The sequence below is a fragment of the Lathyrus oleraceus genome, chromosome 7 (assembly GCF_024323335.1).
Source record: "Lathyrus oleraceus cultivar Zhongwan6 chromosome 7, CAAS_Psat_ZW6_1.0, whole genome shotgun sequence".
Lineage (NCBI taxonomy): Eukaryota > Viridiplantae > Streptophyta > Magnoliopsida > Fabales > Fabaceae > Lathyrus > Lathyrus oleraceus.
This window is the reverse complement of record NC_066585.1, coordinates 423186017-423210864: the sequence shown is the minus strand read 5'-3', so window position 1 is coordinate 423210864 and position 24848 is coordinate 423186017. Positions and strand designations below refer to the sequence as shown.

The 24848-nt window shown below is 33.7% G+C and overlaps 1 protein-coding gene across 1 annotated transcript; it reads left to right on the top strand.

Annotated features, from left to right (window-relative positions):
• Window positions 1-993: 993 nt before the first annotated feature.
• LOC127107068 (xyloglucan endotransglucosylase protein 6) lies at window positions 994-2835 on the top strand. The gene is made up of 4 exons (XM_051044344.1): window positions 994-1337; window positions 1432-1532; window positions 1608-1801; window positions 2131-2835. The coding sequence occupies exons 1-4, from the start codon at window positions 1166-1168 to the stop codon at window positions 2558-2560; spliced, it is 897 nt and encodes a 298-aa protein (XP_050900301.1). The 5' UTR covers window positions 994-1165; the 3' UTR covers window positions 2561-2835.
• Window positions 2836-24848: the final 22013 nt, after the last annotated feature.

Sequence of the window (24848 nt, the reverse complement as noted above, 5' to 3'; positions counted from 1 at the left end):
GCCCACCCATACAATACACTCCAATTCCTCAACCAAACTTTGATAACTCAAACCCTCAATCTCAACCCCAAACATTTAACACTACATTCGCACAACCCACTTCTACATTCAACCCTGATGATGTCTACTATCCTCTAATCCAACACACTCAATCCAACACCTTCACACAACCAACACATCAACTACCTGACTTTGATCTCACAGCAACATCAAAATCAACATCAAGATCTTTCTTTCGACTCATCTCCATCTCCCCTAAGACAAAGACCAGAAGAATTAGGCAAGGGAAAATGCAAAAAAGTTGGCACAAGATGTGGAACAGACGGTCACTATAACAAATAAAATGTATTTTTTCTATGTACATCAATAAAATATTTATTATTTATTATAATTATTTATATGCCTCATTGTAATAATTATAATTTTATTATTAAAACAAATATTTAATTTACAAAAATATTATTATAAAAAAACTTTAATTTATATTATTTAAATAAAAAAATTATTATAAAAGAATCTATTAATAATACTAAAAATGTATTTAAATTATAAAAAAAATCGTTCTTTCAATAACTCGGTCAACCATTGGCCGAGTCTACACAACAAGAAAATGTCTTCAGCAACTCATTCATCCATTAGACGAGTGGATAATGAGAAAAGTGACATTTTAAAAATTTATTTTTAGAATAGGGTATATTGAGAATAAAAAATCAAAAAAGGGAAAGGCAATAAATAAATCCTCCAAAAGTTTGATTCCAAACTATGTCAAAGATATTTTTGAATTTAATAAGAACAATTATTCACCATAAAGGATAAGAAGAGCAACCCCTAAAACAATCCCTAAAATTAAAATCCAAACATATACAAATACGATTTCTATGAACTTTTATCCAATAAAAAAATTACTATAAACAGCTTTGGCCAGCTGTTACTAGCCATAGCCATGCGCATCACAATATCTTTTGTTAATGTCCTTTTCTTGATATTTGAGTTCCATCCTGGCATCTTATGTGGCACACTCCTCGATGATGTGTCGATTGAATTATGGAATAAGAGCTTGCCTCCCAAGCCACTCTCATAATTCAAATTGAAAATATTTTGACTATAAAACCCAACAAAGCCAAAGAGTTCTCTTCACTTCACTCTACTCTAATCTCAACTTCAAATGTCTTCCAAAATGTGTGTGTTCTATGGGCTGTTTGTGTGTCTTATGTTGGTGTTTTGCGTGTCAATGACCACCTCTTCAAGGTTTGATGAACTCTTCCAACCAAGTTGGGCTTTTGACCATTTTGTTCACGAAGGAGATCTCCTTAAACTCAAACTTGACAACTCTTCCGGTAAAATACAATCCTCAAACCTTACTGCCAAGCTCTTTTCTGTTTAAGTGATAAAGTTGCTAGTTAATTAGATAATAATGTGATGAATATTTAGGAGCTGGTTTTGGATCGAAAAACAAGTACATGTTTGGGAAAGTATCTATCCAACTTAAGCTTGTTGAAGGTGATTCTGCTGGAACTGTTACCGCTTTCTATGTAAGTGTCAACAAATTCAATATTAGTAATATATCATCCTATATTTTTGAGGAATCTAATATATTTGTGATATAGATGTCATCGGAAGGTACAAAGCACAACGAGTTTGATTTTGAGTTCTTAGGAAACAGCACAGGTGAACCTTATTCTGTTCAAACAAATGTGTATGTTAATGGAGTTGGTAACCGTGAACAAAGACTTAACCTTTGGTTTGATCCTACTAAGGATTTTCACTCTTACTCCATTTTCTGGAATCAACGCCAAGTTGTGTAAGCACCACTTCACTTTCTTACTATTACTTAGTGTTATTTATTTAAAAATTGGAAAGTTCAATAATAAGAAAGAGAATAATAAGGTTGGATCAATGGTTCTGAAAAGTAGTAAAGGAAACAGAAAAATGTCTTTTTTTGCTTCTTTCTCTCAGTGGTGGTTGAGCCATCATTAGCTTTGTTGTCATTGTGTTCCCTCGTGGGTCACTCCAAAACAAATTTACGGAAAAAGGGTGATGGAATCTTGTGCTATAGTTTATAATTACTTTAGGCCTTTGAAACATTCTATAATTGATCATTGTTGATTCAGTCAAGTTTTGTATGTATAGATTTTTGGTGGATGAAACACCAATAAGAGTACACACAAACATGGAACATAGAGGAATTCCATATCCAAAAGACCAAGCAATGGGAGTATACAGTTCAATATGGAACGCAGATGATTGGGCAACACAAGGAGGAAGAGTGAAAACAGATTGGAGTCATGCACCTTTCCTTGTAACCTATAAATCCTTTGAAATCAATGCTTGTGAGTGTCCGGTATCAGTGGCTGGAATGGATAATAGAAAGAGATGTAGTAGTAGTGAGGATAAGAAGTATTGGTGGGATGAACCAAAACTTTCAGTCCTTAATTTGCATCAGAGTCATCAACTAATGTGGGTTAGGGCTAAACATATGGTTTATGATTATTGTAATGATGCTTCTAGGTTTCCTGTTACTCCTCTTGAGTGTCTTCATCATCGTCATAGATTATTCTAATCATGTCAAACTTGTGTATTATTATTATGGCTGGAAATGGTGAATGTTGGTGTAAGAAATGTTCCACTTGTGTCATATTATTGTATGATATTATTGGCAAACTATATATAATGTGGAGAGAAAGTGTTAAATAAGGTGATGTCAAACTTGTGTATTATTATGGGTGGAAATGGTGAATATTGGTGTAAGAAAGTTGGGGAATATGTTCCACTTATGTCATATTATTGTATGATATTATTGGCAAACTATATATAATGTGAATTACTTGGTATTTATCTTTTGTTTATCTTAAGATTTGAATTCCTGCATAGGAAAAATCTAATTAGTCTTTATTTTACAAATAGTATTGGAAATAAATATGTTTTGTGTTTAAAAAAAAGTGTGAGAATATTAGAGGCTTGAATAGAGACTTGGTAGGTAGGAGAATTATTTATGGAAGAGAGAACTTTATATTTTTGTTTGATGCAAAAGTGTAAGATTACATCTCTATTTATAGTACTCTAAGGAGAACTCTAGACACACTAATTCTAGAGAGTTCTCAACTCTAGACATTCAAAGAGTATTCTAGAAAATATTACAATCTTAAGAAATATCTACACATTCCAAATACTACAAGATTTTTCTAGAAACATTACCCAAAATAAACTAAGCCCAAAAATCAAATAGTAAGGTTAGACCAAAATCAAGTTTAATATTTCAACATCCCCCCTTAAACTTGATTTGTGACTCCAAGCATAATAGACATTGGATATGAATTGATGACTCTCATTCTTTAAGCGTATAAGAATTTTACCTTTGCCTTTGACCGATATCTTTGAGTCATCTCCAAATGAGACATTGCTAATTGCCGCTTCATTGATCTCTACGAACATGTTTCGATCGCCACACATGTGATTGCTTGCGCCGGTGTCGAGGTACCATTTGTTTCTTTTCTCTTCAACTTGGTTTTGGCACGTGAGCAACAAAGTTTCTTCTTCTCTGCCTTTTTCTTCTACAAAGTTATCTTTCTCCACAACTTTCTTCGAGAATCTACACTCAGATGCATAATGACCGATCTTGTTGCAGTTGAAGCACTTGATTTGTGATTTGTCACACCTTGACCATGAATTTCCTCTTCCACGACCTCTTATTGCTTGTGGATTCCAACTTCTTTCTCCATTGTTAGAGTAGTTATTGTAACTGCCTCTTCCTTCTCCTCCATGTCCTCGTCCACGCCCACGATCTTGGCCACGACCTCGTCCTCTTTCGCTCTTGTAATTCGCATAATTTGCTTCCTTTATGTTGAGTTGTAGTAGTTTCTCCATAGCCTCCTTTTGTTTAATTTTTCTCTTTTGTTTTTCTTCGTATGCTTGTAAGGAACCCATGAGTTGCTCAATAGTCATGGTCTTTAAATCCTTGTTTTCTTCAATGTTGGTAACAATGAAGTCAAACTTGGATTTACAGCGCGAAGTATTTTCTCCATGACTTTTACCTCATCAACATCTTCACCATTTCTTTTAAGTTGATTGACTACGACCAATACTCGAGAAAAATAATCAAAAATTGACTCGGACTCTTCCATAAATAAACGTCCAAAATCACCTCTAAGAGTTTGAAGACGAATCTTTTTCACCTATTCCACTCCTTTGTTGCAAGTTTGAAGTTTGTCCCATGCTTCTTTGGTCGTCGTTGCGTTGGAGATCTTCTCAAATGTATCTTCATCCACCGATTGATAAATGAGGAAGAGAGCTTTCTTGTCTCTCTTTCTTGACTCCCTCAATGTCTCCTTTACACCTTGGATTAGCGAGGCTTCATCTTGCTCATTGAAGTATTTCTCAACGATATCCCACACATCTTGAGCTCCTAGTAGCGCCTTCATCTTGATACTCCAATTGTCATAGTTGTTCTTTGTGAGCATCGGCATTTGAAAAGGGAAACCTCCATTCTCCATTTTTTAGGACCTTGAAGCTCTGATACCACTTTGTTGGAAATAAACCTTTTTTGTGTTTAAGAAAAATGTGTGGGACTATTAGAGGCTTGAATAGAGACTTGGTAGGTAGGAGAATTATTTATGAAAGAGAGAACTTTATATTTTTTCTTGATGCAAAAGTGTAAGATTACATCTCTATTTATAGTACTCTAAGGAGAACTCTAGACACACTAATTCTAGAGAGTTCTCAACTTTAGACATTCAAAGAGTATTCTAGAAAATATTACAATCTTAAGAAATATCTACACATTCCAAATACTACAAGATTTTTCTAGAAACATTACCCAAAATAAACTAAGCCCAAATAACTAAGTCCAAAAATCAAATAGTAAGGTTAAGCCCAAATCAAGTTTAATATTTCAACAAATAGCTGATATGTAAATTAAACTCGGTTACATAAATTTCAGAAGAAAAATGGATTGAACAAAACATTTCAGTGTATCTCAAAAGTTACAAATTTTAGTGTATCTCAAAAAATACACATTTTGATTTTAAATAGACTCAATTTTGAAAAGTAGTATCAATTATATTTAAATCTAATTAAATACGTCAAAATCAATTATATATAATTACAATCAATTGTGAATTCTTCAAACATAAAACTAAATTTACATTTAATTTTCAATTTTACTTCATTAAAACAAAATTAACTTCTAATATTAGTGTCTAGACTAGGAGAATTTGTTTGACAGAGACACAAACCAATTTGCATCAGAGTCATCAACTAATGTGGGTTAGGGCTAAACATATGGTTTATGATTATTGTAATGATGCTTCTAGGTTTCCTGTTACTCCTCTTGAGTGTCTTCATCATCGTCATAGATTGTTGTAATGATGTCAAACTTGTGTATTATTATTATGGCTGGAAATGGTGAATGTTGTTGTAAGAAAGTTGGGGGAAAATAATGTGAACTAATTAGTATTGTTCTCTTCTTCACCGATGAGAAACTATATGTAATTAGTATAGAAAAGTTTAATAACAAAGTAAAACGAGGCGAAAGGTTATAGAGATACCAAAACACCATATAAATAAAGTACAACTAAAGCATTAAAAACACCAACACCATGTGAGAATCAATCAAAATAAGGAGTTCAAAATATGGTTTTAAATTGCGGTCCGCAACTGCAATTGTGGCCGCAATATTACTGATGCGATAGTCTCCGCATCCATATCATGCCGCAATTGCGGTGTGATTTAAAATCACTCATCCAACCACGTTAAAGTTCGCATCAAACAACTTCGCCAATGTTTCTTCATATATTTTCATCTTAACTCAAAGTTTGAGAACCAAAAAACATCAATTTACATATCATTTGTAATATAAAAGATTAAAATCAAAAGTTTTTCAATGATGTATTTCACATATCTTTTAATAAAAATTCACGCCACAATGACTGCAATACGCATCGCAACAAATGCAATGGCCACAATCGTAACACACGCAACCGCAACCACAATTTAAAACCATGATATCTTTCAATAAAAATTCACGCCACAATGGCTGCAATACGTATCGCAGCAGCCGCAATGGCCGCAATCGCAACACACGCAACCGCAACCGCATCCGCGACCGCAACTGCCATTTAAAACCATGATTTAAAACACCACTGACAAAATAGGAGAGAACACCAAAGCCACCCAAGGACAAGGACCAAGGATAAAGCTCGACCTAACATTTTCAGCACAACACACACACAACGGACAAAGCGCACCTCACACGTTGATGGTCCAAATATAGGATGAGATTCTATTTCCATTCCAAGAAGACATGTCATGATACTATTTATCGGAAAAGAAGGTACATTGATCGAACAACTCTTCCACGCTCACCACTTTTCCAAAAGAAAAAAAGATCATCATTCCACATTTTCCTTAAAGAGAAAATCACCACATGCCAAATCAACACCAAGTCAGGTACACCTACGATGCACTCTTAATCCCTTAACAAGAAATACCATTGTGGACACTGAGTTAGGTAGCACTAAAAAAAATTAAACCATCGGAAAATCTTATATCACAAGAATTTTGCCATCTCACAAATCACAAAAAGATGGGACATATGTCTCTTCCTTCTCCGGAGTACAAAAAAGACAAAAACAATCAATCAGGTCTAAAATCACTTCACTTCTAAATAAATTCACCCTAATAGGGATCTTATTCCACAACAATTGCAAGGAGAAAACCACCACTTTAAACGGAGTGAGACTTTCCAAAATAAGAGGCAAGGAATGATTGAGAGGAGAGGTAGTAGAAACAAGGATCAAAAGAGAGCAGGAGAGAATAAGTTAAAGCTAAAAAGTAAATAAAGTCTTCTCAATAATTCCAATACTAACGATGGAATTCTAGCAAATGTACTAAAAATTATCGCAATTGATAAAAATGATTCGTCTCCATATGTTTTATTGTATTTGAACAAAACAATTGTAACATATTTTAAATGGTAAAATTTTGGGTGTTCACAAATAGTTTGATTAAACGATAAAAGTAAAAAAAAATATTGAAAACTATTAGATTAAAGACGATCAGGTCTTATTCGAATCCCCTAATTTTCATTATTGATGAATATGTTTAATTTTCTTCTAGATTAATCTCACAGAAATATTACTTAGGCCAGTTCGAAGTTAAATTAGACAATTCAAGCATGTTAATTCCTAAGTCGCAATTTATAATCATTTAATCCTAAATCAATTATTACGTCTGGTCCTATTTATAAGAGATCACTTACTTTTTAGATACATTGAATAATCAAGGTATATGGACTATATATGGACCAAATACATTAATTATTCAATGTATATAAAAAGTAAAATGTCTCTTATAAATTAGACCAAGGGGATTACTAAGTTGAAAAATTACACTAGATCAGGCTTATAGACTTAGGGTCAGTAATCTTAACAAACTTAGGTTCAATATATGCGCTCGTCATACATACAAAGCAATGCACAAAAGAGTAATTGAATAAACACTTCAATATCAATTTCAGAAAATAATACATAACAAATCATATATCCTAGAAAATCAAATATAGGTTCATTTCCTAAGAACTAATTGTTCGCAGGTATTTTTAGAAAACAATCACGAGTTTAGTTAACTTGTGTGATTAACTCGAAAAATCTCGGAAGTAATCTGTGCAATACAAATATACAAGCAAAAGTGTTTGTGAATTGAATGTGAATGTTTGTACAAAGACAAAATGGACACAAACTTTAATAGCGAAAATGTTTGGGTCAAGGTAATAAATAAAAAATGCAATAAATGACATTACATAGAAAATGCAGTAGATGACAATTAAAGCAAAATGTTTCAATTAAGGAAACATAAAAACAATGAAAGAAATGGACGCAAACTCATACATGTTCCTCGCAAACTGTTTCGCTATTTGACTTATGTACTCCAATTCTATAGATAAATATATGAATTTTGCAACTTTGATTACAATGCATGAGCCTTCTATTTATACTAATCTAAAGATAACAATCTCTAACAGTTTGTCCTTAGAAAGTGGACATGTATCAAGAACATGCGCTTTAGTCTTCTAAAGCACTTCCATGTTGTAAGAACATTGCAAACACCTGAAAACCATTATCCCACGTTCTTAACTGCTCCACGCATACAACTTTCTTCTTGCCAAAGGTAGTTTGTAAAAACTCTAGTGGTGAGACAACTCCTTTCAAGTCTCTGGATTCTAAAATATCCTAAGTCCCTGACGTCTTTCGAACGCTTCGACTTCGACATAGTTTCAAAAGATCAGTTAGATCTGTTCTTGATATTATTCCAAACCATGTTCATCACGCTAGTCAAAATGCTCCAGTCGACGTCTATGTTCATGTCGAAGCTTATCAATAAGTATTAACACTTAGTATTTCCTCTACATATCATTCTTCGTTGACTTTTCAATTAGAAATTCCATGCTAAAATATGTCCCCCAAAAATGCCACTTTCGATCATATGTGTCAGATGGAAGAAAGGTGTCATTTTTGTAACTCTTTGACACTATTCAAATAGCCTATACATGTCACATCAATTAGGCGTTTATATTACTTTAAATGTTCATCATGGCCACTTTCTACCAATCCGTCACGTCACAGACATGCGTACGACTAATCATCATCATCTCTAATTTCCTAGGAGATAAATGGGTCGTTAACTTAAATGAAAGTAAAAAAGAAATCATTTAATTTTAATATTATCATATTTACACATAACTATTAAGGCCAACTTCTGATCTTAACGTGGCATTTGTCCAAATATTGGAGGGAAAACTTAAATGCTCTCTTTCCCATTTGGCTATTTAAACGCTTCTTCATCCAGTCTCTTCTCTTTCACCATTTCCTTCCTTGAAAAAAGAAAGCAAACTTTTGAAAGCTTATGCAACTTTTGTTATCTTCTTCCACGCATTTCTTTCCCAAAAACTTTTGAGAATCAACAATGGCTCTTAAAAATGCATTCAGGCCTACTCCGCACACTCCCTTTGCTCTTACCGTTAAAGACCCCCTTCTTATAGATAATCACATATACGTCCCGGAATTTCCGATAGAAGATGGGAGAAGAAATTATGGTATTTTGACATACTGATTTCTTACTCCATTTCAAATACTACTTTCTATTTCATGGGTCCCCTTCCTAGGCATGTTAGGAAATTCTATGTTCTGAAACATTTCTTCCCCAGCTACCCTTCGTATGAACCCTTAGTGTTTTGAGATGAACCTTTTAATTTTATTTTCTTAAAGAATAGGGTATTTTGGTCATCTCCTTTGACTGGTGACGACTCATCTTATATCCAATGGTTGAATAGGATTTAACAAAAGAAAAATCTCTTCTAGAAAGACTAAGGAATTTTTGACCTGATACAACTCTCAAGAATTGGTTCTAGGTATAACCCTCACATGCTCCTTGCAACCATGTGCTTATGGGACACCTACACCAATACATTTCATCTACCTTGTGGGATGGTAACCCATACGCTCTTCGACATTATTATTATTGTTTGTCTTCGACCATATAGAGAACCTTTTAAGCCTTAAAAAATTACCTAGACCAAACCCGAATTTGTTTATACCAAAACTGCCTACAACACATTCATCGAAGAGCATTTTTCTTCAACAAAGCATGTCGGAGATCACGAACACATAAGTTTCCTGACTTATTGGCTTTCTCGTTATGTCTTTTGGTCTCACTCCATCCAAATGGCCAAACAATTTGTACCTCTGGCCATCCAACTTCATAGGGGGAGGAATGTCTGCCTCAACAAACTGATCTTATGTGGCCTATATGAATCCTTGGGTTTCACCTTTGGTACCCAAATTTTATTGGGTCCCGGTTCTTTAGTTTATCCATGTAGTCTAGGGATATTACCTTTAGACCTTTTAAATTTTTCAAAACAAAAAGGCTCTAAGTGGCCAAATCTTTTGCAGTGTGTGCACTTATAAACTGGATGACTATTTTTCTTATGATTCAAACCCTTACTAGGTTTTATATCTTGAATCCTAATTCATTTTTATTTTAAGTAAAGTCTTTAAATTGATAGGATCAAGTCAAGTTTATTTTTCCCTTTGGTAAATTTACCTATGGATTCATGTAATTCAATTACTTCATTTTTCAAAGAGACACAAGTCTTACAGGTTTCTCTAGAGTTTCTAACATTAGTTATGTTTGACTTATCGGTTTATTAATTTCTTTAAGATGCCATAAATACTCTTTAAGATCTAAGTTGTGTTTTATAAGTTTATTATTTTCTTCAACCAACTTAGTGTTAATGTTAAATAATTTCTTATAGGATGGTTTAGTTATCTTACAATCATCTTCCTCATAGGATGCTCTTAAGTAAACTTTATCTTCTTTGTTGGAAGAAGATTCTTTTATAGTTCTCACAAAGGCTGCTTCTTATTTATTTGTAAGAGTTTTGTCATCTCTTCTTCTTTAGAGGGTCCCATTGGATGACATAGTCTCTTAAACATGAGGTTCCTTTATTCGATGTTAAATCTTCTAATTATTGTTCAACTATTTAATATGTTCTTTTGAGGGAAGCCATGGGATTTGTTTGGTAGGAGTTTAATAAAGTTAGTAATTCTCCGAATTTGTGCCTTCATATTTAAGTATTTGAATTATTTCATTCAACTTTTTAATAATTTCCTCCTTCTTTGATTTCTCCTGAAATTTACAAACATTCCCATCTTTCAATTTAAGGATTGGATTGGGTTTCCGATTCTTAATTGTTAGATATTGATTAGTGACAAACGTTCCAATATAATTTCTAACATTTCTAAAATTTGAAGAAAGTTTATGGAATAAACCTTCATTTTCTTCGCCTCGTGTGTTCATTTCCTCTTGATTGATAGTTGGAGAAACTCCATACATCGTTTCAAGAGTATCACATATTTCCTTGGCAGTTTTACAGTTATAGATATAAAGAAGTTTACTACCCTATAAGGCCATAACTAAAAAGTTTTTCGACGAGTCTATTGACTAAAAGAGAATTGGGTTTATCGACTACTTCTCCATCAATTTGGTAAGTAGAGATAAATGAATCATTGATTATAGTTTCCCATGATTCAAAATTAGTACTTTGAATAACAATTCTAAATATAGCTTTCCATATTTCAAACCTAACCACATTAATTTATGAAGGTGTGTTTAGGAAAGAAAACTTGTGTAAAAATATGTTTGAAGACATCTTCCTTCTTAGATGATTAGTCCTTAAATATGAGTTAGGCCATGATGCCACTAGTTAGATATATGACTCCATACATAAGAGGGGGCGAATTGTGGATTTCATAAAAAGTTAATGTTGAAAAAAATTTAGGATCATTATCAGATTTTAAAAATATTTTTAAAAACATTACGTAATTAAGTATTGGAAATTTAAATAATGGAAAATAAAAGCTAAGGGAAGAGAGAAAACACCATGAATTATACAGGTTTAGTAAAAAGCGACTTAGTCATGTCTCTATGATTTGATCTTGAGAGTCTCCAATAAAATTCAAAGTTTTTTGTAGGTTAAACACTTAAACCGCATTGTACAAGAAAAAAGAAGTTTGTGGCTAACTTCAAACCAAACAGTAAACATGGAGAGAAGCAACAAGTATTTCTTCCAAATGATGGATTGAAGCAGTTAGTCTTTTTTCCAAATAGCGACTTGGAGCGGTTAATCTTCAAGCCTTAAAACTAAGATTTTACACGAGATGATCTCGAACTTGGTGAGCTTTTAACATAATATGAACTCGAATCGAACTGGGGTTTTCATGAGCTAACCACAAACCTATAAGATTTTATCTCGGGGTGATCTCAAACCTTAGAAAGCAAAAGGTTGGCATGAAAAAGGAAAAAAAATTGAGGCCAAATTAATGATCCAAACGATTGGCTTAATGCCAATCGGTTGGTAGGCATAAAATTAATCGATTAGCAAGGTAAAAAATGAAATAAAAGATATTTATCCATTATCATTCATTAAGGCATTGTCCTAAACAATTATGGAGCATTTTTTCATTGATCCAATCAATTGGATATAAGTGCCAATCGATTGGTTATCATAATAATTTACTCATAACTTTTCTAGCAATTCCCAATTTATCTGGCACGACTACAAGGAATTTTTAGAATTATTTTATTAGTTAAAAAAAGTTTTAAAATTTGGCTTAATGTGTGTCTGATTAGACGTATAACTTTATGAGAAACCCCTTAAGCATTTATAGTTTTTCTTCACTCAAAATTAGGGCAAACTTTCACACATTTCAAGATTTGTCAGACGCTTCAATCTTATAGAAATTATCTTGAGCCTTACTTGGTGATGAGACTTAAGTTATATTCCATTTAGATTCCATCATTAGATGATCAAACTTATCAACCTTACTTAATCTGCTTGTATCTTTGGCTGTTTTTTGCTTGACTTAAGTGTTGGTGTAAGCCCTAGAGGCCAATACTTTTGGTACTTGCATCGAATTATTTATTAATAATAAAATGATTTTTCTTTATTATGTTTGTTTAATAAAGTCCCTAGAATAGCTAGTCCGTTTAATGTATCAAGTGTGATTTAATCATGAGATCATATTAAACATAAGGACATTATTCTTAAAGTATCCGTAGTCGAACTTTATTGTGAAGTGGGATAACATTAAAGCATTAAGACTATTATGTATATAGACTGATGATCACATCTCATGGATCATGGATAAGGAGTTATCAAGTATTAAACATAGGTATGAATATTAAGAGTAATATTTATACTGGATTGATCCGCTATGAGAATACTATATAGAATGTTATGTAAAGTGTCATAAGTTATTCTCATGGTGAGAATGATGTATACCACCCTTCGACCTGAAACCACTATGGACCCTAGATGTAGCGTCGAGTGCCTTATTGCTGATCAAACATTGCTTGTAATTAGATGACCATAAAGACAGTTGATGGGTACTCCACGAAGCATGCTAAGGGACATGAGTGACCTATATGGAATTTTCCCATCCTGCGTAACAGGATAAATGTCTATGGGCCCAATATTGAACTAGACAAGGATGACACGGTCTATGCCTTGTGTTCAATATAGACATAAGGGCAAAAGGGTAATTGTAACATAAGTATTATCACAAAAGGATTTGTCATATCACATGACATTTTCATGTCTTGGATAACAGTGATGTGTTGCTAGATACTGCTCATTGTTTATTATGTTAAATACGTGATTTAATATAATTGCCAATGCCGCAAAAACCTACAGGGTCACACACAAAAGGATGGATTGATGAGAGATAGAGTAACTAACGAACACCGTAAGGTACAGTGCACTTAAGTGAATTGTAGAACATCGTAAGGTATGGTGTACTTAAGTAGAATACGAAATATGGTAGGTACCACGCGCTTAAGTGATTTTGGCATATTATAAGATATGGGCCACATACACTTAAGTGGACTTTTTAGCTTATAGCCCACACAAGTGGTTCTATAAATAGAACCCTTGTGCAGAAGCATTTGAGGAGTTTCAATTTCATTTCTCTCTCTCTCTCTCTCACTCAAAGCCTTCATTCGTAGCAGCTAGCACTGAGATTGAAGGAATCCGTTCATGTGGACTGAGTAGAGGCGTTGTCATCGTTCAACGTTCGTGATCGCTCCGTAGATCTACATCAAAGGTTTCAATCGTCACAAGAGGTAACGACTCTATCACTGATCATGCCCATTCGTAAGGATCACTAAAGGAGAAAATTTTAAATTCCGTTGCATTTTGGATCGCTATTCTCTTTCAGTGGTATTAGAGCCACTTACGAAACCATGCATCTGATAGCTGTTTATTTTCTGTATTAATATGATTAAAAGACAGAACGAATCAAAGAATAAACGAGTAATTAAATTTGGCATCATGTGTGTACGATTTGGATGATTGATGTTGACTATGCTTCAGAATCCGACATTAGTATGGTGAAGCAGCGATACATCGATCGTCCATAGGTTACGCAATTGAGATCGATCAAGTTATATATATGATATAAGTAATCCTGATGCAAAATATGGTATATATGATATATTGTTTCTGTTTCATTCATTCGAACACTTAATGGTTGTTTTCCTTTGAGCGATCAATGGTCGTTTGCTTCTTGATCCGACATTAGTATGGTGAAGTAATGACCTATTGATCAATCATACTGAATCAACAATCGAGGTGTGTTTGACGGTCTGAAATTGGTGCATAAGGGTTAATGACGGCACAAGGGTTGTGTTGTCAAAGAGTTATGAATTGAGGGTCTGTTGGATCGCTTCTGTTGACAGTTTCAAAGCGCTGATTTTGGCCGCGTGACGTTCATGACGGGCCTGTGAGGGTCGTGACAGGCTGGACGTGACAGTTGTGACATGCTTTGTGACGGTCGTCACATTCACAAAGTCTGTATTCTCTGTTTTTCTGTTTTGTGACCGGGCAACGGAACCCCGACTAACTCTGCGTAGTGTGATCGGTCACCAAAATTTAATTTGGTTTTAATTAGTTAAAAGAATTAAAATTAATAATAATAATGTGTTTATTATTATTGTCTTGTGGTGATCGGTTATGACCTTAGTTTTCCTTTATTTTGTTTTGGGATTTCAAAATACGACCTGCGTGTCGTGCCTCTCTTTTAATCTCTTAATTTAACTTGTTTTCTCATCTTACTCCCTCGTATGTAAAACGAGTTTCTTTTATGTAATGTAATGTTATGAAGAAAGAGAAGAATTCAATATCAAAGGAGGACAACCTTTAAGATCTTGCTTGGAGAAGCTTAGATCGTTATTAGGTTAGCTTAGGTTCTCTCATTAGCTTGGGAGAACAATTGCGCTAGGGGCCATAACTGTTTCATTATGTATGTTGGTGCATGTGAATGTATGTTGATGCATGTGAGTGATGATTTATATGATAAATAAGCCGGTGAGATCGGAATAATTGCAAATTCCCTCTAATTAAATATTAAGTTTATGCTTTCCAAGTTTTAGCACTCATCAAAACTAGTATCGGATAATGTAGGTTTCGCCTACGCGAGGTGCATGTTCTATATTAGTAAGGTGCGATGGGATAATTGTAATATCCAATTGTTAAAATAATGGGCCAAACTTAACTAAACAAATTATAATAAGATTATATATGTTTAGAAGCAAGAGTTGGAAATGATCCATGTGATGGATTGGAATAAGGAGTTATTCACCCAACTAAAATATTCGAGAGTTGTATTAGATATAACTGGAAGGAGTTCCTACCTAAATAACCTAGTTTTGTGTAATCCGTCTACGCAGACTTAAAACAAAGTGAAATGTGGATCTCGACCCACTAGAAAATCTTCCAACGGGATTTTCCGAATCAAATGATGAGGGTCATTTATTTTGAGTAAAATAGTGGGAGCATATTTAATTAAAGGCCTAATTAAATATGTTATTGATACTTATATTTTCATTATTTTCATGTAGATTACCATGACAACAAACACATCTAACAACATTTTGCGATCAATCCTTGACAAGGAAAAATTGTCTGGAACAAATTTTCTGGATTGGCACCGAAATCTGAGGATTGTCCTCAAACATGATAGGATGTTGTATGTCTTGGAGAAACCTGTTCCTGAAGAGGAACCTCTTAGTTATGCACCTAAGGCAGAAAGAGATGCTTATAAGAAGCATGTCGATGATGCCAATGAAACTGCTTGTCTCATGCTAGCTACCATGAACTCAGAGTTGTAAAAGCAACATGAGAACATGGCAGCGTTCGATATGATCGAACACCTGAAGATGCTCTATCAAGAGCAAACAAGGCATGAAAGGTTTGAAGTTTCAAAAGCCCTTTTTCAAGGCAAGTTAGCTGAGGGAGCCCAAGTAGGTCCCGATGTGCTCAAGATGATTGGGTATGTGGAAAACCTTGAGAGGTTGGGTTTTCTCCTCGGAAAGGAACTTGCGACTGATTTGATCTTGCAATCGTTTCCAGATAGATTCAGTCAATTTATCCTAAATTTCAATATGAATGATATGGACAAATCTCTTCCTAAACTGCTAGCCATGTTAAGAACTATTGAGCAGAATCTGAAGTCAAAAGGGAAGTCCATTCTGATGATCGGAAATGGAAAGAGACAGAACAAAAGACCCACCAAGCAGGGTGATAAAGGGAGAGGCAAGGAAGTTTCCAAACCCAAACCCACTATTGCTGCTTTGAAGCCTAGTGGAGGCATAACAAAGAAAGGCACCTGCTTCCATTGCGGTAAGACCGGACACTGGAAGAGAAACTGCCCAAAGTACCTGGAAGATAAGAAGAATGAAGTAAAGACTTAAACTTCAGGTATTTTTGTTATTGAAATTAATTTATCTACTTCTGCATCATGGGTATTAGATACTGGATGCGGTTCTCACATTTGTACCAATGTGCAGGGGCTAAAAAGGAATAGAGATTTGACAAAAGGTGAAGTTGACCTACGAGTTGGCAATGGAGCAAAGGTCGTTGCTTTAGCCATAGGATCTTATGTATTGACTTTACCTAGTGGTTTAATAATTCAGTTAGAGAACTATTATTATGTACCTGTAATTAGCAGGAATATTATTTCCCTTTCTTGTTTGGACAAGTTTGGTTTTTCATTTATAATAAATAACAATTGTTGCTCAATTTATTTGAATGATATATTCTATGCTACTGCACAAATGAACAATGGACTATATGTCCTTGATCTTGAAATGCCTATTTATAACATTATTACTAAAAGGATGAAACCTAATGAGTTAAATCCAACTTACCTTTGGCATTGTCGATTAGGCCACATAAATGAGAAATGCATTTCCAAACTCCATAAAGATTGACTCTTGGACTCTTTTGATTATGAATCATATGAGACATGCAGATCTTGTTTAATTGGAAAGATGACAAAGTATCCATTCACAGGAAAAGGTGAAAGAGCTAATGATCTTTTGGCCCTCATACATACTGATGTATGTGGACCACTGAACATACCAGCCTGAGGAGGTTTTCAGTACTTCATCACATTTGCTGTTGATTTCAGTAGATATGGTTATGTGTATTTAATGAAACACAAATCAGAGTCCTTTGAAAAGTTCAAGGAATTCAAGAATGAAGTACAAAACCAACTAGGTAAGAATATTAAAACTCTTCGATCAGATCGAGGTGGTGAGTATTTAAGCCTAGAGTTTGATGATCATCTGAAAGAGTGTGGGATCCTATCCCAACTTACTCCTCCTGGAACACCTCAATGGAATGGTGTATCTGAGAGAAGAAATTGAACCCTGTTAAACATGGTCCGATCCATTATGAGTCACGCCAATCTTCCAAACTCCTTTTGGGGACATGCACTATTGACAACAGCTTACACACTTAACCGTGTTCCATCCAAAAAAGGTTGAGAAGACGCCATATGAGATATGGAGTGGTAAGAAACCACATATGTCTTAAATGAAGATTTGGGGTTGCGAAGTTTATGTGAAACGACAAATTTCAACTAAGCTTGAGCCCAAATCTGAAAAATGCTTATTTGTGGGGTATCCTAAAGAAACAAGAGGGTATTACTTCTACAATCCTTCTAAGGGCAAAGTGTTTGTCGCTCGAACTGGAGTTTTACTAGAAAAGGATGTTATTTCCAAAGGAATTAGTGGGAGGAAAGTAGAGCTTGAAGAAATTCAAGAATCACAAAGCATTGATACACCTCTGGAGGAATTAGAGCAGGAAACACAAGTAGTTGTGGAAGAGCAACATGCTCAAGTAGAACGAGATCAGCGTAGGTCAAGCAGGATACGTCACCTACCTGAGAGATATGGATATATCATAATTGATCAAGGTGATGTATTACTCATGGATCAAGATGAGCCTGTGACCTACCAAAAGGCCATAACTGGTCCCGAGTCTGAGAAGTGGCTAGAAGCCATGAAATATGAAATGGATTCCATGTACACAAACCAAGTTTGGACCTTGGTAGAGCCTCCTGTAGGAGTTAACCCTATAGGATGCAAGATGGTCTTCAAAAAGAAGACTGACATGGATGGTAAGGTGCATACCTATAAGGCAAGACTGGTTGCAAAAGGATATAAACAAATTCATGGGGTTGACTATGATGAAACCTTTTCACCAGTTGCAATGCTTAAATCTGTTCGGATTTTACTTGCTATCGCTGCATATCATGATTAGGAAATATGGCAGATGGATCTCAAAATTGCTTTCCTTAATGGGAATCTTCTTGAGGATGTGTACATGATACAACCTGAAGGATTTGAAATACCAGAAGAAGCCCAAAAGATATGTAAGTTACAAAGATCAATCTATGGATTGAAGCAAGCTTCCAGAAGCTGGAATCTTCGTTTTGATGAAACAGTAAAACAATATGGATTCATCAAGAACGAAGATGAGTCTTGTGTCTACAAGAAGGTTAGTGGGAGCATGACCGTTTTCCTGGTATTATATGTATATGACATATTACTCATTGGAAACGATGTCCCAACCCTACAACAAGTAAAGTCTTGGTTGGAGAAGTGCTTTTCTATGAAGGACCTAGGTGAAGCAACCTATATATTAGGAATCAGAATCTATAGAGATAGATCATAAAAACTGCTTGGCCTAAGTCAGAGTACATACATAGACAAAGTGCTGAGACGCTTTAATATGCATGATTCCAAGAAAGGATTCATACCTATGCAACATGGCATGTGTCTATCAAAAACACAATCCCCTTCAACTAAGGAAGAAAGGGATCGCATGAATAAGATTCCATATGCATCTGTAATAGGATTTATCATGTATGCCATGTTACGTACTCGACCAGATGTCTCGTATGCTTTAAGTGCAACGAGTAGGTACCAATCTGATCCTGGTGATGCTCATTGGGTAGCTGTCAAGAATATCCTTAAGTATTTGAGAAGGACTAAGGACTCATTCTTGATATATGGAGGTCAGGAAGAGTTGGTTGTAATTGGATACACCGATGCTAGCTTCCAAACAGATAAGGATGACTTTAGATCGCATTCTGGTTATGTGTTTTGCTTAAACGGTGGCGCTGTGAGCTGGAAAAGTTCAAAGCAAGATACAATTGATGATTCTACAACCGAGGCCGAGTATATTGCTGCCTCAAGTGCAGCAAAGGAAGTTGTTTGGATCAAAAAGTTCATTAGTGAACTTGACATAGTTCCTAGCATTGTGGATCCCATTGGTCTCTATAGTGATAACAATGGTGCTATCGCACAAGCTAAGGAGCCTAGATCTCACAAACGATCCAAACACATACTTAGACGTTATCACCTCATTTAAGAGATAATAGATAGAGGAGATATGAGAATATGCAGAGTACGTACACTTGACAATATTGTTGACCCACTGACAAAGCCTTTTGCGCAGCAGAAGCATGATGGCCATATTAGATCTATGGGCATTAGGGGTATGCCTGATTGGCTCTAGTGCTAGTGGGAGATTTTTGGTGTAAGCCCTAGAGGCCAATACTTTTGGTACTTGTATCGAATTATTTATTATTAATAAAAGGATTTTTCTTTATTATGTTTGTTTAATAAAGTCCCTAGAATAGCTAGTCCGTTTAATGTATCAAGTGTGACTTAATCATGAGATCACATTAAACATAAGGAGACTATTCTTAAAGTATCCGTAGTCAAACTTTATTGTGAAGTGGGATAACATTAAAGCATTAAGACTATTATGTATATAGACTGATGATCACATATCATGGATCATTGATAAGGAGTTATCAAGTCTTAAACATAGGTACGAATATTAAGAGTATTATTTATACTGGATTGACCCGCTATGAGAATACTATATAGAATGTTATGCAAAGTGTCATAAGTTATTCTCATTGTGATAATGATGTATACCACCCTTCGACCTGAAACCACTATGAACCCTAGATGTAAAGTTGAGTGCCTTATTGCTGATCAAACGCTGTCCGTAACTGGATGACCATAAAGACAGATGATGGGTACTCCACGAAGCATGCTAAGGGACATGAGTGACCTAGATGGAATTTTCCCATCCTGCGTAACAGGATAAATGTTTATGGGCCCAATATTGAACTAGACAAGGATGACACGGTCTATGCCTTGTGTTCAATATAGACATAAGGGCTAAAGGGTAATTGTACACATAAGTATTATCACAAAAGGATTTGTCAGATCACATGACATTTTCGTTTCTTGGGTAGTAGTGATGTGTTGCTAGATACCGCTCATTGTTTATTATGTTAAATACGTGATTTAATATAATTGTCAATGTCGCGAAAACCTATAGGGTCACACACAAAAGGATGGATTGATGAGAGATAAAGTAACTAAGGAACACCGTAAGGTACAATGCACTTAAGTGAATTGTAGAACATCGTAAGGTACGGTGTACTTAAGTAGAATACGAAATATGGTAAGGTACCACGCGCTTAAGTGATTTTGGCATATTATAAGATATGGGCCACATACACTTAAGTGGGCTTTTTAGCTTATAGCCCACACAAGTGGTTCTATAAATAGAACCCTTGTGCAGAAGGATTTGAGGAGTTGCAATTTTGTTTCTCTCTCTCTCTCTCACTCAAAGCCTTCATTCGTAGAAGCTAGCACTAAGATTGAAGGAATCTGTTCGTGTGGACTGAGTAGAGGCGTTGTCATCGTTCAACGTTCGTGATCGCTCTGTAAATCTGCATCAAAGGTTTCAATCGTCACAAGAGGTAACGATTCTATCACTGGTCATGCCCATTCGTAAGGATCTCTAAAGGAGAAAATTTTAAATTGTATTGCGTTTTGGATCGCTATTCTCCTTCATTAAGTTGTTATCATCAAAGACTAGTTCTCATCATCAAAAGCACGTTCCTTTTCAAGAAAGTTTCATTGATCAATAACCTATAAAACATGGCTCCAAATCTATCATGACCCCCTTCGTGTTTCTTCTGTGATGTATCTACCAAGTCTTACTTTCTTGATCATATTTTATGTTATATCATTCAGATTGACTCACACATTAGTTTCATGCACATGGCATTTAGGAAATCTTATGTATTTTTTCTTATCAGACTATGACAATTCCTTGATGGTGTGAGGCCATTCACCTCATATTCTTTGAACTGGTGTTGGCGCATTCCTGTAAGATTATACCCCTAGTCGTTCTCAAAAAGTGTACTATAAGGACCAAGACTCTGGTAATTTATTATTCTCTTATCTTTGTCTTCACGGTGCTTGTTGTCTCATTGCCTTCAATTTCGAGATGCATTGTTTCCTTAACTTCTTCAATCAAAAACTTCTACTTATAATTGATGTAGGTTTAAGCTTAATTAAGAAGGTCACTATGATCTCTATCTCCTTTAATTATAGCATTTATCTTAACATGCAATCTAGTATCAATTATTTTTCAAAAACCTAACACTTTAGTTTGTCAATAGCTCATCTCACTTCCACTATTTCTTTGGTGAATCTCACAATGTATTTCTAGAGCGTTTCCGTATTCTTTTTAAGGATTCCACAAATAACTTCTCATATAATTTTCTCCAAGAACTGATTGAGTTACATTCTAGGGCCTTTAACCATGTCATAAAAACTCCTTTGAGTTATAAAACAAAAAGCTTTCACTTTACTACATTTCTAGCTTGGTGATAGTCAAGTACAATATCTATGAGCTTCGCGTGTTCAAGAGGATAACCAATTACACCATTATACTCGAGCTTTGAGGGCTTCTCTAAATACTAAAGGATACAACCATCAATGATATTTTTGGTGGACGTATTTTGTTGATGGTGAGCAGGGCACGTTCAGGGGAACTGTTCTTGCGTCTATTCGAGAACTGTGGGAGGAAGATCCCTTAGGACAATAATCTTTTGGTGGGGTATGTTTTCTATCTCTATATTAGATCAGGAATACACAAAAGGTTGAGGATGGACACCACATTGAAGATTTTTATGCGATGGTTATGGTTTTCCAGTGAATAATTGGGAGTACCTGCAAAATGTTAGCACTTCAACACTCAAGTCATCGTTTGAATTATGCGAAACTCTGCAAGTATGTGTAAAAAGAAAACAGGGGATTGAATTTGAATCACACTTAAATGGAGGAGACAATTAAATTAATTTTTAGTTTGTCTAACGTCGAGTGCCAAAAACTGTTGGATGTGATCAACTGTCAAGATGGAGGAAGTTATCGTGCTCCAATGCGGTATCGAGAAGTTGAGATTCGCCTATATGTAAGTGAATGACGCATTATTTTCTGAAATGAGCCTATGAATTGGGTCGGTCTTAATGTGTCTTTGACCATCCCAAAATAATAACCAATGATATGCTTATTCTGAAGGTGGAAATGTACTTGCAAATACTTTGACAATAAATTTTTTAAATATTTAAAATTTAAATAATATGTATCTGAGCCGGAATTGATGATTTATATTTATAGCATGGCCCTTAAAAGACAGTGATCAAAGAATCCTATAAGTCTTATCATTTGATGGTCTCTAAAGATGATCAATTCAAATCAAATTCATTTCTAAGACATATTCATCCCTTGAATCATCCTACTATATAAGATTTTGAGGATCCATTTTTTGATGGATAGAATCTTGGCTCAGTTTACATCATGTACTCAAACAAATAAATCTATAATGATTGTTTTACTTAAATTATTTTATTATTTAATGTTATAGTTTTTATGCCTTCTTATTTTGTTTTAAAGAATTTCGGGCATGAAACTCACACATATTCAAAGAAGATAAACAAAATATTAGAGTTCGGATTCACGTGTCAAGTTATCAAATGTTTGATATAATTTTTATTATTGTTCGGCATGGTAATCAAAATTAATCAGTGAATGACATATTTGGATCATAATGGTGGACTTAAGCTTTTGGTATGGTAGAGGAGAGACTGTCCTGTAAGATTGACACTACAACGTCCAAGTCAGTATAAAAGTGAGATGAAGCAAATGAGATTGTAATTTTGAATTACCTAGGAGCTTCTCCCTTTTATATAATAGGACGGTTATAAGAGTTTACGCATCTATTGACATGAGATACGAGTATATGTCAGATTGATATTGGACTGAGATCACATGATCTATATGCGATCTGGTGAGCAGTTTTGCTCTCTAAACCGTAATATTTAGACTCTCTAGGTGGACGGAACAATTATTTTATAAGATACACTTATGAAGTTATTTCTAGACTAAAGTATCCATTTGATCCTTTAAATTCTATTGTTGTTTTGTTTTTCCTCCTATAACTATTTTGTGTTATGTTTTAGTCTTTTAATTTTACTAATTTTACTTAAGGTAGTCATATTGGTAATTTCCACGAACATTAATTCTAGCTTAACTATCATCAACACTACCACAATTCATGTTTGATGAAAAACAACTCAAGTAAACTCTTTTTGAAATCATTGCAACGTCATAATACATTCACATTATTTTCATAAATTTTGCAGTGATCAATTTAAATATGTCGTTATGACTCTAAAATGAGTTAGTGCCATTTGTAGTTTATTACATTTTGGCTAGAGTTAACGTGTTAGCCCCAAAACATAAAAAATTAATCAATATGATGAACAGAAATAAAATCCAGGAGGCAAAAAGGAATAAAAAATAGTCAAGTAACCAATGTAAAACTATAAAATAAATTAAGAGATAAAATATCTAATTTAGTATTTTTTTTATATATCTAAAACATACTTTTTGAAAAACGATATTCTATCTACAACAGTACTTTCTTTAAATAAACCAACATTTTTTTAATTCAATTCTGGGGATATTTGTTCGAGATATGCAAGAAAGAGACAGGTTCATTATTGGTAAATCCGATTCAAAAACAAACTTTGTAATAAAAAAAATATAGCACTCTCCGTTTTTAAACGTAGTCGATTAAGATTTTTATATATGGATTAAGAAATATAATTAAGTCATAAAATATTATATTTTTATTAAATTAATCTTGTTAATATGTTAAAGAAATACACAAAATAGAAATGCAAGAGCACAATTGAATATTAATTATTTAGATATATTAAAAGGTGAGAATTTTTATATTTATATTGAAATAAACATATTTTTAAAAATGATAGTTAATTTGAAAACTTTAGAAAAAGTTTTTTTAGTAATGTTATTTATTATACTCATACACCAATATTTATATCAAACACTATTGATTGTATTTATATGATTAATAATGTTCTTTTAATAAAATAATATTAATATTTTATTTTAAATACAAAATATTTATTATTTTTTTTTAAAATTAAGTTTCTAACAAAAATATAGCTTTTCTTATTAACAAATTTTATTATTGTACTAATCACAAAAATACAATTTTTAACCATGTATTTTTTTAATAATTTTATTAATCAATAAAATAAATAATATTAACCAAATTATGACTTTAATTCATAATTTGGTTAATAAATTTTAAAAATAAAAAATAATAAAATAAAATTGGTTAATATTAAACAATTTTATAAATTAGTATTTATATGATCGTAACTAATTTTATTTAGTATTTGTTGTTTTATAATTTTTAAAATTTATTAACTAAATTATAAATTAATGTCAGAACTCGTTTAATATTATATATTTTATTGACTAATGAAATCATGAAGTTGATTAATAAATTATCAGAAAAATATGTGGTTAATAACATATTTTTTTGTGGTTAATACAATAATAAAATTAATTATTAATAATATTATATTTTTTTATGAAATTAATTTTATAAATATTTTTTTACTTAAATTAAATTTTTAATATTATTTTATTTAAAAATATTGTTCATCTTTAATGTAGAAAAGAGGGGTAAGAATAACATTAATCTTTTTAATTTTTTTTTATCAATGGGGGGATTTTTTTTAATAGATTGAGTATGATGT